This window comes from Lissotriton vulgaris, chromosome 10 (assembly GCF_964263255.1).
Source record: "Lissotriton vulgaris chromosome 10, aLisVul1.2, whole genome shotgun sequence".
Lineage (NCBI taxonomy): Eukaryota > Metazoa > Chordata > Amphibia > Caudata > Salamandridae > Lissotriton > Lissotriton vulgaris.
Genome location: NC_141698.1, coordinates 759,806,662 through 759,824,355, shown reverse-complemented (window position 1 = coordinate 759,824,355; position 17,694 = coordinate 759,806,662). Strand labels below are relative to the sequence as shown.

At 43.0% G+C, this 17,694-nt stretch overlaps 1 protein-coding gene across 11 annotated transcripts in view; it reads left to right on the top strand.

Annotated features, from left to right (window-relative positions):
- The window catches only part of KIAA1217 (KIAA1217 ortholog), a 1,418,769-nt gene that overhangs the window by 579,245 nt on the left and 821,830 nt on the right, over positions 1-17,694 (top strand). Inside the window, exon 1 of one of the 11 annotated variants that reach the window (XM_086941671.1) lies at positions 9,988-10,186. The exons of the other annotated variants lie outside the window; for them this stretch is intronic. Coding sequence (XP_086797797.1) covers positions 10,085-10,186 — 102 coding nt within the window. The 5' untranslated portion in view covers positions 9,988-10,084. Of the gene's footprint in view, positions 1-9,987; positions 10,187-17,694 lie in introns of those variants that run through there. 11 annotated transcript variants of the gene reach the window in all.

Genomic DNA, 17,694 nt, shown 5'->3' with positions numbered 1-17,694 from the left:
ACCAGAGAAAGTTCCTCTCCATCTAGGTCTTTCACCAGACCCTCAATAGCGGGAAGAAAAAAAGTGGAATGTCAAAAGCGAGTTCCAAAATCATTTTGAAACCAAACTTGAAAGTCCAAAACAGGGTTATCAGTATAAATGAGCATCTCTGTTGTATCACTTTCTGAAGGACTCTCTCAGTTATTGTGAAGGGTGGAAACCTGTAACCGTTTGTTTGCTTCCAACTCTGAATGAATGCATTCACCACTAGGGTCACGGATCTGGAATCCAAACGTAATACTTGTTCAGTTGAAATGTCAGTCTGCTTGCAAAAAGGGTCCACCTTCAGAGGACACCAAGACTGAGCTAATTCCCTGAAACAAACCTTGTTCAGTCTTCACTCTCTGTAATCCGTCAAAATTCTTGAATTCCAGTCCACAGATGCATTCGCCTTTCCATGCAATTACTCTGCTCACAAACTGATTTGGGGTTCTAAGGCAAAAAATCCAAGGTTTCTTAACTAAATCGGAATGATCCAAGGATTATGAGCCTCCTAAGTGATATATATAAGCCACCGTACCAACATAGACCATTCACTATAATACTGCTATGCCTTGTAAACAATGTCTGAAACTCTAGAGAGGGTGAAGACCTGCAGTTAATTCCAAATAGTTTAAATAATGCTATCTTTCTAAGTTTGACTATAACTCATCAGTTTTCTGTACACCCATCACGTCCACCTCAACCAGTTAAACTTGCATCCGATTCCAGAATGAAGTCTGGCGCACATCCAAAGTTTGACCGGCTATACCTAGCACTTAAATTCTCTAACCATCAAACCAGTTCCTCCTTTTTCTCCTGAGCTAGAGATATCTCATCTTCATACTATAATCCCCCCGAAGGGCCCCTGCCGTATCCCTGCAAAGCACAGCACAATAGTGTAACAGACCATGAAATATTGCCTGAATTGAAAAGGATAGTAAATCTACTATCCTTGCAAGCTGCTCTCTTAGAGTTGTAGCCTGAAGCAGAACCATGTTGACTGTACCTATTGTGAATCCAAAAAATAGTCTAGAGAGTATGAAGGGATGAGGATTGATTTCTCTGTGTTCACTATGAACCCCAAACTTATGTGAAGGCTTTTGTACAATAATTTAGGTTGACACTGCACCATAAACAGAATATTGTCCAATTAAGAAAACCATGCGTACACACCTTTCTCTCCCTCATAACCTTTGTGAAGCACCATGGTGCTGAAGGAAGGCCAAATGGAAGTGAACAAAATTGGTAAAGTCCATACCACCGAGCGAACTGAAAATGAAGCTGGAAATCCTTCACTAGAAGGATTATAAAAATAGGCATCCTTCAGATCCTACTTACCAACTAATTGTCCCTTCAGCAACATGTCTTTTAAAAGATGGATCACTTCCGTCTTGTAGTGCCGTATACCAGGAGTCTGTTCAAATCCCTTAGGTTTAAATCAGATCTTCTTCCCATATCATTTTTCTCTACTTGGAAGAGTGTACTTACGAAATTTCTTCTTTCTTTGCACACTTCTGAAATCGCTCCCTTTAACAATATAGATTGTACCTCTTTGTGTACTACTATTTGATTGTCTGCATTCAAAACCAAGTCCCTTGGAGGAGTATACTGAATAAGAGGGGGGTTTCTGAGAAATGTATTCTGAAACCTCAGACGGTGTCTTAAAACATATGGATTGGCCCCGTGTAATAATTGACCACACTTGGGTAAAATGTTTGAGGCGGCCACCCACTCTTCTTTGAGAAGAAGAAGAATGATAAAACACAGTACTCTCCCTGGTATCCAGTGTGACCTTGGCCCCTTGCCCAGGGTTTTCACCATGTCTTCACCGAAAACGAGCCCCTTAGGGTTCTCTGTGGACTGTTTCTCCCCTTAATCTCCCAACTTGGGGTCTATTTTTTTAGAGCTGCCTTGTGCTTTCTGTCTTTAGTCCTGGGTTGGTGTTCCCCAGGAGAACCATAGCGTGAAGGTGCCAGCCTCTAGCTTCGAAGTTTAATGGGAGCCCCGAAAATATGCTGCTTGGGACATATCAATGATCCTTGTTGGTCGGCCAACAACGTCAAGGAGACTATCTTGACATTTGGTGAGGAATCTTTCAAGACCCTTCCTGGGACCCCTGCCAAATGGGCGTTAGGCGTACTAGTCATTGATAAATGGCTTAGAACATTCGGCCTTAAGAACATTCCTCTCTCCTTTCTCTAGTGGACACCCAATCCACCTCTCAATGAATTTGCCCACATGTTCAACCGGCCACCTTTCAGCACTTCTGGGATGTTTAATACTGTGGGGTGAGAACATATTCTCTCCTAACAGATTCCTGAAATCGTCTGTGTGGATAGAAGGAGCTTGCTCTTGCTCCTCACTGAAGCGGTCATCTCCATCAACATCCACTTGGAGGTCGAGTATATACTCCTCATAAAGCACATCAACGTCTCTCTGGAGGTCCTTCTCCCCACACTCAATTTCTTGAATGTCCCTGTCTTGTGTGTCGCTCAGGACACTTACCACCATTATATCCATGTCTTACATGTCGCTCAGGACACCCATCTTCATCGTGCCGCATCGGACATCTCTCTTTTTTGTTCTGCATAGGACACCATTCCTCCATTGCGCCACATTGGACACCTCTCTTTTTCATGCCATATAGGACACCATTCCACTGCATCAGACACCTCTCCTTTTTATGCCACATAGGACACCATTCCCTTTTCAGGTGCTTGGGTCTCCTTTTTATGGTTAAAGACCTTTTCTCAATATGATTGTCTTCCTTCTTACCTCCTTTATCCTCACTATCAGAAATTCCCTCCGAAATAGACCATCATTCACTGTCAAAACCACTCTTAGCTTTCTTCTTGAGCAGTATTTGCCAATGGTCTCACGTACACAGAGAAGCTTCTGATGTTGGAATAATTACTTAAAGATAGATCTCTCCATTAACTTTCCCCTCTGGGATCTCAAGAGATGCCCTGTCCTTCTCGGGCATACTGTAAATAAGGTGTAAGCTTATAGGCTGTCCTTCTCAGGCATAGGGTAAATAAAGTGCATGTTTAAAAGAAAGATAGGCACAATTTATAGGCTTAAAGTAAACCTAAATGAATAAACTCTCCAACTTAGAAAGGGCTTTTACTGAAAGCTTAAAATGAATAAGCCCTGTAAATTAGCTTTAATGAATAACTATTCGCCATATCTAATCACCAAATAATTCTATGGAAGTAAAAAGAGATTAATCCCTAGTGATACAGAGTTGCAGGATGTCGCCTGCGATGCTGCCAGACTATTAGCTGCTTGCGAGGATAGCTGGAAGCTATAATTTGAAAGCAAGTTTGGGGGTTTTCCAAGCTTGTCATGTAAGAGGTATGCATGTGCTGTGGGAAGGTCACATATATCTATCTGTATGAGAAATTACACATATAGCCATTTCGTTAGCACTTACTAATAAGTACTTATTACCATATAAAGGAAGTATTTTAGCAACCTTGGAATAAAGAACGATTAAGTTTGCATACAGCTTGTTGGACTTGGCCCTTTTTGCAGGGTTTTCCCCAAACTGTTTGCTTCTTCCTCCTATTTTTTTCTGACCTGTGTTTGTTGGTTTCAGGACTCTGGGCACTTTACCACTGATAATCAGTGCTAAATTGCATATGCTCCTGTGTAAATTATTATCATGATTGGTTATCCATGATTGGCATATTTGATTTACTGGTAAGCCCCTGGTAAAGTTCACAGAGTGTGCCAGGCCTGTAAATCAAGCGCTACTAGTGGGCCTGCAGCACTGATTGTGCCACCCACTTGAGTAGCCCCTAAAAGGTAACTCAGACCTGCCACTGCAGTGTCTGTGCATAGTTGTTAACTGCCATGTCGACTTGGCAAGTGCACCCACTTGCCATGCCCTAACCTTCCCTTTATCTACATGTAAGGCACCCCTATGGTAGCCCCAAGGTACCCCCTGGGCAGGGTGCAGTGTATGTGAAAGGTAGGAAATGTACTGGTGTGTGGGACATGACCTGATAGTGAAATACTACCAATTTCGTTTTTCACTATTGAAAGGCTGTCTTGCCCCATAGGATAGAATGGGAGTTTATTTATAACATCTTATAAATATAACTTCCCATTGGGACAAGTTAGAGACATAAAGTTTAGTATGCCTGGACTCAGAATGTTAAAATGCATCTTTCAGTGAGGGTGATTTTTTTCTTTCTGAGTTTGAAAATACCACTTTTAGAAAGTAGGTATTTTCCTGCTTTGCCATCCAGTGTGCCTCTGCTAGGATGTGTATTGGCTGTCTGACTGTGGAATGACAGGGGCTGGAGCTGTGCAGTGGCTGCAGAGAGTCTGGATGAGTCAGTGCTAGGCTAAATAAGCATGGTACGCATTTGGAGTGTTGGGAGGAATAGCCAAATGGGAGGAATAGGGCTGTGCCTGCCTTCCACAATGATGGCTCCGCCCCCTGTGGTGTGTCTGGAGCCAGGACTCACACTGACAATGGAGGTTGTTGTGCACTTGCAAAGTGCCCCCCAGAACTGGTTTTGACTGGGCACAGGGCTTCTTTGCACAGAGAGAACAAAGACGTTTTGGGGTATAAGTATTAGACCTAAAACCCCTGAACTTTCCACTACTTCTGGAATCAAGAGGAACCTTTGCCAAGGAGAAGAGCTGGAGAAACTGAGGAGAAGTACTGCCCCTGCTGGGTGTCTGGGGTTGGACGGCAGTTGCTGTTTCTGCCAAGGAAAGGAGAAGGACTTTGCTGTGTGCGGTGTCCCCTGCTTGAGGAAAGTCTCCAAGAGCTTGAGAAGAGCTTGCCTCCTGTTTTGGAGTCTCAGGAACACAAAGTCTTCACCCCCAGCTCGCCTGAATTTCCTTGCTGGTAGTTCTGACCTGCCAAGAAGTGCCTGTGACTGTGCGGGTCCTCTGGAGGTTGTTTCTGCTGCTGGGAGCTGGAAAGCAACATAACAAGAAAATCGATGCATCTCTCTTCTTGCAGCAGTTTCCCGACGCAACGCCGTGGGGCAAGAAGAATTTCCCAGCATCGCCACGCCTCTGAATGAATTGACGCATAAAGGGATCGCGGCTGAAGACATCGACGCAGCGCTGCTCGACCCCCATGCATCATTCACCGATGCATCCTGGATTTCCACGCAGCATTCCTGTGCGGGAAGTTTCCTTCGACACATCACCCGCGGATCGGAGTCATCTCAGAATTGAGCGCATCACTTCCCCCTACAGACCAGACCTGACGCACCGCACCCCTATGTGCAGCAGAACTGTCGCATCGCATCCACGAAGGTCTCAGGAAACGATGCATCGCTTTGTTTTTCTATGGTTCCCATCGCTGCGGCTGTTTGGCTTGGTGAATTTTGTCACAACAGGTACTTTGCAAGAAATCATGCATCTATAGTTCTCTATGAACTCAGTTGCTAAAACCTTTTGAAAGTCATTTTTCTTAATATTTGTATGCTGGATTTTGTCGACTAGCACACAAATTGCTAGAAGAACATAATGACAGCCTCTCGTATAATGAAACCCTGATTCCTACGGTGGCAGCATTTGAATCTGCAAATATTGCAGTGTGCATCAAAATATGCATGCCATCAGTATATTTTTTAAATGTGTGAGGACCTGCAACTTTACAGTGGCATCAATCATACAAATACTGTTGAAGTATTGTTTGAAGGATGTGCATTTACTACCTACGTCAATCTGAATTCGTTTATTGGTTTACAACTTGCAAATGAATAGTACTAGATTACAGGAAAGCACAGAACATATTTTGATTTCCTTACAATAAAATCAAATTAAAAGAAGCATAGTTACACTAATAAAAACTAGGAAGAACATGTGGGTGCCAGCTATTTCCAGAGGTGCAATGAAAAGTTGACTACAGAGTGAGATTCTGCGTATGTACCAATGCTGCCTAGTATTAATTCCACCGGATCTCACTTGCTTCCACTGCCATACACTCACTCTGTCTTTATCTTACTCTTGCTAGTTCTTTTTTGTACCTGTTTTCTTCCCTTGTCGCTGTTGTCTTATCTTTATTTACCTGCTGTTTGCAACTTTTCTGTCTTTTCTCTCTCTTGCTTTAGGTCAAAGTTTAATGATAAAAAATAAACCAGTTTCCTCAAAAATTAGAGCAGTTGACCACATCTGCAACTATTGACCCAAATTAAGCATTGCTCAGACCCAATCCTGGCCAGGTTTCTATTAGATTATCTGAGTATCAGTGTTCTATACACACATTCCAGAACTAATACATATACCCCATCAATATCCAGGTATGGAGAGCCACTGGGTCACTGTGTTCATTCTTCTGTGGCCAGCTCTGTAAAGACTCATTACAGACTGATGCCAGACTCACATCACAGACCACATTCAGCGTCATGCTTGAAATTGCATAGATAGACTTGCTCAAGGCAAAATGTCTGTTGGTTCATAAGGCTTGCTCTAGAAATAATAAAAGGCAAAAATTGGCTACCGTAATGGCAAACACGTTTGTCTTTATTTGATGCAACTTGAAACCACGGATATAGAATCCAGTCACACCATTTGAGTTGACTGCCTGTAGACTATACTCCATGGTCTTTTTCCTCCCGGCTCTTTCCCGTTGTCACTGTGTTCCTAGCTTTGTCTTTCTCCTTCTTTTTTCATTTTCTGGCTTTCTCCCTTTTGCTCTGGTTCAATTTCTGATGATGTAAAATAAGTCCTAATCCACAAACAAGCTTTTCACAAAGCCAGTAGTTCCCACCTTTGGAACCTATTGGTTTTGCTAATGCTGTGCAGCATTGCATATGAAAACAAACAAAGACAAAAGGCTCTATGATACAGTGGTCGCATCAGTTTGTAGGTGCTCATAACACACAACTGGTGCTTACAATACAGAGTGAGATTTATTCTGTATTTACTAAGCTAGATCAGTAAATAAAAAAAGAATAAGTAGCGCAAAAGCAATTTTTTTAAGCACGGGTGGTAGGGTCGAGAAGCACGGAGGGCCAGAGTGGAGGGAATCAACATGGAGGGTCCTTGTGGTGGGAAACAATGTGGGGGGCGAAAGCAACATGGAAGGCAGGTTGGGGATGAGAAGCAATGGGCAAGAGAAAAGAAGGGAACGGGTGGGGGAAACAACACGGAGAGCGGGTTTGGGGAGGAGAAGCAATGGGTGAGAGAGGGTGCCGATGGGGGAAGCAATACGGAGGGCAGGGATTGGGAGGAGAAGCAACAGGTGAGAGAGAAGGAGGGGGATGAGGGAAGCAACACTGAGGACTTGGGGGGACTAGAAGCAACTAGCGGAGTGAGCAATGTGGAGCAGATTGGGGAGAAGCCCACCAGTGAGAAAGCAATGGAGGAAGTACTCAATGGTGAGCACAACATGAGGGGGGCGGGGAGAAACAGACAGGTGACAGAAAACAACTTAGAGTGCAGGGGGAGAGAAGTTCACAAGGGATAGAGCTGGAAAAAACATGCACTTTCATGGAATGCTTAACCCAAAAGAAAAACGTAGCGTTTGAAAAGCAAGTAGTGGAAGCATAGAAGCCAGACAATCAAAAGAGGCTATGCTTCATGGGAGGGACAAACACAAGAGTGACAAGCTAGAACATCAATAAGAAACAGGCACATGAGAATGACAGGAGACCAACGGATCGTAAGCAATGGCTGGATTTCAATCCCTTGTATGTTCTTTGTAATCCTGCACTATGCCTTTCACAATCATACAACTGAGCTACCTGGGAGACTCAATCTAAAAGGAATGCTGTTGTCAACCACATTCAACCAACTGCACAAACTAAGCACTGTATGTGCTTTTTTGCCACTCTGGACTTTCTTTGTTAAGAGCAATGACAATTGTTTTTTTCTATCAGAAAAATATGAACGTTTTTACAGAGCGACGTGAGACTGAGGAGGTTGTTACTGACCAGGATAACATTCAGGGAGGCATTGCATTGCCCAGTGAGAAACCTGATTTTCCAGCGCACACAGCTGGAATTATGATGTGGCACCTAACTGGGATACTACACACTTTCACAAGATATTGAGCACTGATGAAGTTCCGACTGTTTATGGAACGAAGCGCGTTGGCTGGACCATGTATGTGAAACAAGAAAAATTGATGGAAAAATAAAGAATTTGTCAAAATATACGTGAATGGACTTCTTTACCTGGTGCACCTCCATATGCTTTGATTATCAAGGATCTGGTTTACAGTGGCACTGAACAGCGGCAGGTGCCAAAGGTTTTTTGCACAGAACTTCCTATCACACTAAATTATGAGTGAGGTGCAGGCTTGAAAAGTCTACTGTTGGGTTCTTCCTTGTGTAATACTGTTTTTAGGTGTCACCTGTGTGAGCATGTGCTATTGCATGCGCTCTTGCTTGCAAAGATCTTTTGTTCAGTAATGGGTTTGGAATATGCCCATTCCTTACCATTTGTTGAAATAATTGTCACATTTCTTTACTGCCTTCACATTGGGCAGGGCTTGCCATGCGTTACTTCTTGGCCTTTCCATGGTGCACAGACCAAGTACAGATTAATTACATCTGATTAGTGTCCCTCTGTTGGTCATCAGCTGCTCGTGATGTGATTCAGGTGTTATTTCTGTGCTATGATCCGGTCAACGCTGGTTGTGCCAATGCCCTTTTTTTTTTTTACTTATACTCAACCCCTCCCTGTTTCTTCAACCCTCTGACCTGCACTCCCATGTTTCTTCACCACCACATGTCCTCCCGTCTGTGCTTATTTGCTTCTCCCACCCGCCCTCCAGTGTTTTTCTCCATTCCCACATGCATTTCCGTCCCTTTTTCTTCTCCCCCCTCCCACCCACCCAAAGGGAAAAATAGCGCTATGAAGCAGCCAGCATTGGCCACTTTGTATACCTTTTTTAAAAGCCATTTTTTTATCTCCCCATGTGCTCCCCCTTTACCCACCCCCACTCGATTGCCAAAGTCAATGGGTCGCCAATAGGCGAGACCTAATGGCTTTGCCAATGCTTGTTACAAAATTGTTGGCCAATATCATGCCCTTTCCCCTCTGTGCAGCCAACTTTTCCCATGAAGGTTCTCCTGTTCTTTCCTTCCTCGCCTCCCACCATTCACAGTCGCACCATTTGACGGTGGTCGTGGTATCTTTAACTAGCAAATGTGCTGCCGCCCTGCCCTTGGACATTCCTCGGTCTGGCTTCTTCCCTGATTTGACGGTCTTGCTCTGGCTTCTCTTGCCTCCTCTCAGTGACTGAACGTTCTTTGTAATGGCTTCTTTGACCGACTCTTTCCTCTCCCTCATTGGATGGCCTGCCGTCTGTCTGGCATCTTCTCTGCTTGCAGGTAATCTGCCCAGTACAGCGACATTATGCTCTGCTCCAATCCCTGCCTTTCTTCTGGTTCTGTCTTCCTCGCACTATAGTCCAGGATCATTATAAGACCGTAAGAACACTAAACTAAATGTCTGTCCTTTCTTCATATTTTGATGTTCTATATTCGATCAAAAGGAGGAAAGGTGTAAAAACAATTAATCAACACTACTCCTCTGTGAGTGCTTTGCTGCATACCTTCGTATGAATTGGAAACCTTAAATTAACCACAGTTATTATGGCTTGTTTGTCCCTCTTAAAACAATTTCAGCTTGGTTCATTTAAAAAGGAAGTTAGGACTAGGCTGTTTTTGCAATCCATTGTGATTTCCCTCGTTGTAACCTTCTAATTCACAGAGGTTTAACCCTGGAAGTGTTTGAGCACGACAACTATTTTCTTCTCATTTTATTCTTTTGCACTTTTCTTCGTCTCGTGCTGCACGTTTTAACAGAGCTGAATAAGCGCTTCCTGCTCAGCTCAGGTCTTTTATGGTAAGAAGAGATTTGTTCCTCTTGGCTGGCCCGACTGCCACCTAAGCCACACCCACCCGCTCACACACACCCTTGACAAACCAGTATTGCTCTGAGATAAGGTGCACACATTGGTATCCTGCCACCTTAGGAACTTGCCATGTCCAGCCCTCTGTGCGCGGAGGAAGAGCATGGCAGGATTGCAACACCCGCATGAACTCTGTTTACCAAACTCACACGCCGCGCGAGGTCTGGAATGGAGATGAAAGATCACCTCTCGGGCGAGGAGACGAAAACACCGAAGAGCTTCTCGGCCCTGTGCTGCACCGCCGCGCGCCGAGCGCCGGGCACGAGAAAGGTACGCTGCTGTTCTGTGAGGCCACGTGGATTCTGTAACGTGTACTGCCGGGGTCACGGCCCTCTGCGTAATTGAAGCATAACTAAAGCAGTTGTGAGGTGAAAAATAGGAATTCCGGGCCAAGGGACTTTTTAAAAAAAAATTCAGTGTTGTTATAGTTTCCGGTGTCCGTGAGACATGGTTGTTTTTGTGAAGCCTTTAACATTTGCCTGCCTGTCTGTTTTACTTTTGAATTGTTGTGAAAAAAATGATGATTGAGATTGTACATGTTCGGGCAAATCATAACACAGATCTTGCTTTTTGGAGTGTTTTTGGTGAAAATTTTACTTCAGTCATTTTGAGTTCTTATGTGTTGCTAGAAGAATTATAGTTACGTGGGTGTTGGATTTTCCGAACATTAACATTTATAGCATGGGGCAGGTAGGACGGGCGGGATGGAGGGGGTTCAATATGTTTGCGATGCAGGGAGGTGTGCGCTCTTCCTCCGGTGCGTCTGTGCCCTGTTTCATTTGCAAGGAGCCGTGAAGTGACGTGCTCAGTCCTGTTTCCACATGTTTTAAGCCTGTCACACAAACAAGACGTGTTATTTGCCCCGGGTGATTACACCGGCTGTACAGTTTACGTCTGGCAGTCACAGTGATGGCTGGCATACGGGTAGCATCAAAACACGACTCCCAGCAGTTCATAAAGCAGACAAACCGACAGAGAATGTCCTGGAAGCCCCTGCAGCTTGTACAGAAGATGAAGTAATTATCGTTTTGAAGAAAAAAAGCAGGGGGCTGACGGTAGCAAAGGTAGTAATTTAAACAAAGTTGTCTTTTTGTTCCACATTTGACGATACATACTTTAAATTACATGGTTGGTCTGAAACTCGCAAATGGAAAAAAACATGGTAATCCGCACTACTCAATTAGGCAACAACCAGTGCTCAAAAGAAAAGGGATAATGTTGCAGCCTTGGTGAAGTCGAGGTAGAGTGCTTTTCAGTCTTATGAAAGATAGTGTAATTATGCCCGTTCCCATTTTAAAAAGACCCTGACAGATTGTTACCATCTTTTAAACAGCACTGAAGTGCACAACACAGTGACCTGACATGCACGTGCCTTTAAATTCAGATGTTTATTCTTAGAATATACAGTGAGGTTACAGAAGTGTGGAAAAGTAAACACACGGAAGAACAGATGTAAAGTGAACCGCCCCTTCATTTCACTGCCATGTTTGGTATGGTAATAACGCCAGCCGTAAAGTTATAATTTCCACTATGTGGGGAAAAAACCTGGTGACTTGTCCAGCTTTCATATAAAATAGCTATGTTGAGTGAAAGGCTTCCTCGAGAGAACATTAAATAAACATTACATGTGTCATTCGGTTGTTTAAAGTCACACCACAACAGAAAATCCATTGCAACAGGGGCCTTCCACACTTTGGTGGTTATTCTGTCAATGGGATTTTTTTAATTCTCGAAGACAATTAAATGCCAAACCATTTTTTTCAGCCATATTTGCCAACTGTACCTACAACTTGAAGAAAAGCACTTTTTGCACAGCATTTACAAGGTCTGGCCTATAATATATTCTCAAAAAATATTTTCTCCTACTGTGACATAACAGATGGTGTATAAATGTGCATATTGTGTCCAGCATGGATGCCCTAACCAAATCAGTTAATTCGCAAACCGAGCAGTGTGAGTGCAGTTTGCATTTTTAACCTATTAAAGACCCTGGTGTAAAATGTGAGCTCAGATGCATGTCAAGCAGTGTGGCTGGTGCACATCTTGCTGCATTCCTTTGTCACAAAGGAACTCAGCAAGATTTGGCCTGCCACACAACCACCAGCTGTACGCCTGCCTAATGTAGGCTGGCACAAAGAAAAGTAGAACACATACTTGAGAGGGAACAGAAAAGTCCACTGCTCGTATTGCAAGCCCCATGCACTCTTCTGCACTAGTAAGCCGCGAGCAGTTGAGCACAGAGTTACATTTCTACCCTGACTTTAGAGAGAAAAATGTAATTCAGTAAATTTGCAAATAATTTCTCTTCGATGCTCGTACTGATCAGCTGTGAGTGGCACTTTTCCCTCTGGCAATGTGTGGGCATAGTTATGTGACTCAAACTATGTTAGGACAAAGGGCCAGATGCGCAAACATTTTAATCGTTCCAAAGACTTATTTACAAATTCAGAGCACTTATGATTGCTAAAAATAGTTTTGGCAAGTTCTAAACCCCTTTTGGGAATCTGTAAATCTTTATCGTCACCCATAATGAGTTCAGAAGTGGATACAGAATTGAAATTTGGTAGGGGGGTGCAATGGGCATTCCATCCAATTTGCAATTCGGTATCTGGTGTAATATTGATTTGCAACCGGGATTTACACAGGGCGAGTAGCAATTTGCAACCTACTTAATGGATATTAGTTATGCAGATTGGACGGCAACCCCCTCCAATTCTGATTTTTTTTTAACCTACCTATTGAAATACAGGTAGTTTTTAAAAATTCAATACTGGTTGCAAAAATACTTATCACAAATTGTGACCAGTTTTTGCGACCAATATAACAACCCACCTGGTCCGTAGTTCTGTACTATTAGTGGCACATCACTCTTGTGCTATTTCTCAGCCTGGTATCTGTTGTGAACCTGGACTTCTTTCTGCAGTTGGTATGCTTGAACCATGTGCAAGTTAACCATCAGATACTTCAGAGCAGGGTTGGTATTATTTGTTATGCTTTGTAACTATGTTAACTGCTACATACCAGCTTCAGTGACAGCGTCGAGCACCACTTTATACCAGTTGCAGTGTGCCAGAGTCTACTCTTTTTTGGCATTTAACTAATCTTCTACAAAAAGTTCCATTTTGGGTTGCCTCCTAATTTCGAGTCAGTGCAAAACCACACTTTCAGTCCTCCATTTTCTAGGTGTGCCAGGCGCTGGTCCAATTGAAGCCAGCCAAGGAAAAACTCCCAGAATACAGTAGGTTGTCAAATCAAATTCTAGGACTGGACAGTTTCCTGCTCGCATGGAGCGTCGTAGCATCCTTACTGGTCACCTCATCTCAGGCATGAGTGTGACTGTATATCTACTTCATTTCTAAAGCAAGGGTAGACTAGTGTGACCATAGAGTGCGACGTTCTAGCAGCGCAGCTTGGATGAACACTGACTAATATAAAGGCAAGTGAATGTTTCTACCTAGCACAAAATAATCTGGTTACAGCAATTCCTCAGAAGCTTGCTACAAATAATCTAATAAATATAAGCATATTCCAGGTATCCGGATTTAGTATTCATGTATTTACCAATTGTACTTGGAGCGTCTTCACTGCATTATTAATAAAACTATTTCATGAGCAGAGGAGGATGTAGCTTTTGTTGATCACAGCCATGTTTCTCATCTTTCCATCGAAAACCACTGTATCCCCGTTCATCGTACTGACTCAAGGTCACTTTTTGGACCTCCTGTTGACCCGTCAGTGATTGTTGGATTATATCCTCAGAACCCTTGTAACTTCTTCTGCACAGGCCGCCACGGAGAGGCAGAGCTATTATCACGTGGATAAAAATGTCAGCAGCGTGAACTTGTCCTTGCCTCCTGTTTGTTTTTTACACATTCTGTTCTTTTTGTTCTGAATGTAAAAACATGTTTTGTATTTGGTTGTGTTGATTGAGTTGTGCTGCTCTCCCACTAATGATAGCAGGCTCGCAGTGTTTTGTTCTTTGTAGAGGGATGTGTGTCAAAGGACATTTAACTGCAGCTGTTGATATGAAAGTCAGTCCCCTCCTTCTTGTCCTTTTCCTGCTTTGGTGCAGTTGTATCCATGGTGGGGCAAGGATCTCGGGCCAACCCCTTGGTGAAAGGAGATGCTGTCCCTGGCGAGCGGAGATGTGATCTTGTGTGTACGTCACTGACTGTGGGACGTGGCGACTTGGATTGTGACTCCACCTGTACACTTAATTAAAAAGCATGCATTTTCCGCTAAATTATAAATGAATACCACGCCTAAAATTTTGTATATTTGACATACCATGCAAGGCAAACGTATAAAGCCCCATTGAAAGTATATTATCTCGAATAATCTCCCAGCCTCTCTAAACACGCACTCAGTTGCTCTCCTTAGTTAGATTTGCACCATGCAAATACCATCACATACAGTTGCCATCATATGTGCTATGGAATACATTTCCAGGGACATATTGACGGAAGACGCCTCACCAGAAGGAAGTGTTGATTACTTTCATATGATGAGACATGATTCAACCCCAAATGACTGTAGCATGTGGCGTATTAAGGGGTTCAGCACACCATACAATGAAACTGTAAAGACAAAGAAATGCAACGTGTACGTTGTATAGTTGCTAGCTTCCGTATCATAGCCTAGACTTAACACTTTTCCTAGTAGCTGCCGCTCGACTCTCTATTCTTTTGTCTGTCTCCTTCTTTGTTGAGTTGCCACATCACTGCTGTTTTTTAAGAATCTTTCCGTGCACAAAAAGCATGTAGTCTAAGGCTACATGTAAATGTTTGTTATATGGAGGACACTGGATGTGCTCAACTGTGTTGCTTGTGCAAGGCCTTGTTTGATTTACATATCCTGATCTTGGCATTTGCTGTTGCACCTTTAGGCCCAACAAATACGCCATTAGATATATGAGGTTAGCAGTAAGCTCGTACAAAAGCTAAGTCACTCCTTAAAGTCTGCAGGAACAGGAGATGTACACCTTGCCTGTCGATTGTCCAAAGTATAGATCAGTTACAATGATGGAGCCCAGCTAAGGACTAAAGTCCTCTGTCCCTGAGCTATGTTGTTTGAAAATTCAAGAATGAGATATGAAAGAGGCACCATCATAATTTCACCTAGTACCACGGAAGCAAAAGAAAAGTTGTAATTGTCAAGCCCTCTGCTTTCATCTGATAGTCAATAACCACAATGAGTTAGTGTATGGCCAAGAATGATAGGTTAATTTGTAAAGACATTGAGCATAATTTTTAATCGAGGGGGAATTTTACACACCAGCCTTGTCCATTTTTTGTGCTAGCACATATGGAACTTATATGTATTTTACCTCCACATACTTTAATGCAATTAGCATATTGGTACAAAATATAGTTTGGTAGATGTAAACTTTAATTAACTTTGAAATTGTTTTCAACTTCAATGCTATAGTACGTCAAGACAATACCACATTAAGGGCCTGGTTTAGAGGTTGATGGATGGAGTAGTTTCTGTTAGGATGGCAGAGGACATTACCTATGTCATACCAAGGGTACTCCGCCCACCATATTTAGAGGTGACTTCCAGTGAGTAGATGAGGAGGACATGTGGCCTAACAGCTGGAGCATCCGCATTTTGAACTTGGGAACTAGGTTCTAGTCCCGGGATTTGGTTATCATTCTGTGTTTCTGGGCAGATCACTTAATCTCCCTGTGCCTAAATATATTAAAAAAAAGTCTGACCTGGTGTAATGTAATCTGGTGCTTATGTGAAGCAAGGGCACTTATACCCGCTGTCCAAGTTTGCACTATATAAAACAGCAACACAAATATGTATGTGTTAAGAAATCAAGAAGTTGGTTGGTTCAGGAAATCAATTGGTTTGATCTGTGAGTTCACTAGTGCATCACATCTGATCTTATGAATGTCTCCAAGCCCAAAAACATTTCTTCTGCAATAGATTCAATTACTGTTTTTAGTCCTGTAATTTTCCCATCATAATTTGTTGACTTAGATTTTCTCATTGTAGCTTCTCTTTTAGATCACCCCCAAATGAAGTTACCATAAATTTGTCATAAACATGTAAAGGTAGATTTCCGATGGAAGGCCCACTTGCTTTAGTTCCTCCTTTGTTGTTTTGCCATATACTTCTGATGGTAGGCCACGTGACCTGCATATTAGCAACCCATGGCAATTGTATTTTTCATGAGCTCTTGCAGAAGATTTGTTCAGCTATCTGAATCAGAGGAGATCCTTATGTATGTGCCATATTGAAAATTCATGGAGAAAAAAACAACACCTTTATTTGGGTTAAACATTAAAGGTACATATGTATAAAATTCACAATTTATATTTGTTCTGTTCAGTTAAAATAATGAATTGTGTACAAAATGTATCCTAAAACAATCATCAACTGTACAGTGCCTAAAAGAGAAAAAAAATATTGCTCATTCCAACATTTTTTATTTAATTATTTATTTTAAAGGTTTTATATAGCGATGGCTAGACCCAGAGATATCGGAGCGCTTTACATGAGTATCAGCCCATAGTTGCAGGTTACATTGTTACAAAGATTACACAGTCATTAGAGCATGGCAACATAGTTACATGTAAGGTCGAGACAAACAAGAACATATACATAATGGAAAAGGCAGGCAAGCGAGAGAGATTCAGGGGAGGGGGGTAGGAGACTGAGAATGAAGGAGAGAAAGTGGAGGGGAGGGTGAGAGACACAGCATGGAAAGAGGAGAGGGAGGGTGAAGGGGACACAAACCGGTCGACGAGTCAAAGCTGCGTCCAAAGTCCAGTAAGCTGTGATCCCAGGGGGAGTGGTATCATTTCCCCATCTCTGCTGCGAGAGGCTCCCTATACGCAGTGGACTCTCTCAGAGGGGTCTCTGAGACTCCAAGGCCTACATACTGGATACTTCCCCAAAAAGGGGAGAGGGAGTGCTTTGGCAAGGGGTGCCATACCACTCCTCAAATGTGAGTGACTCCCTTAGCGCTTTGGACTCTCTCAGTGGGTTCGCTGAGACTCCAGAGTATAAATATTGGATCTTTCCCCAACAAGGGGAGAAGGAGCGCTTAGTCAAAGGGCACAAAAGGACAGGGGGCTAGGCGGTGTAGCGGGCAAGGGGAGAGATTCATTGAAGAGGGGATAGGAGCAAAGGAAGTAGACAAAGAAAGAAAGTGTACTAAATGGGAACAAACATCATCAGTATGGGGGACAGACTATTTTCTCTCTGTGTGAATAGAAAAAGCAAAAACTCTGCCAAGGTGCGTCACAAGGGTCCCCCAGGGGATCCACAACAATTATAAATGGGGTGACATTAGCTATGTATCAGAGCCAATAAAATCAAGGATATTTTGTTCAGTCCATTATTTTTTATATATATTTTTTATTAGATCAGACTCTGCCTTCCATCAGGAAGAGAGCCCGTCATACCTCAGCCTGGAAGTCTATCGCCTGGAATCTGCTTCGGGAAACCTACTTTACCAGACCATCTCCCGCAGCAATTCCTAAATCAGCGGTTCGGCATGCCATTTCTCCAGGCGCGGCAGTAAATTCGTTCACTTATAAGTCTCCATTGTATTCGCACGGGGCCGATGAACGTCAACACATCTTGCGACTATCTGAGTACTTAACTAAGGCGACCGTGTCTAGTGCCACTCGATTTGAATAGGAAAGAAAGTACGATTTACTCACAGCCATATAAGAGTCCCTACTGAAGGATCATGATAGCCATGGACCATCTGAACCTCTAATTCGGTTGGAAATCTTTTTCACCACAGAATTTTGGAGACT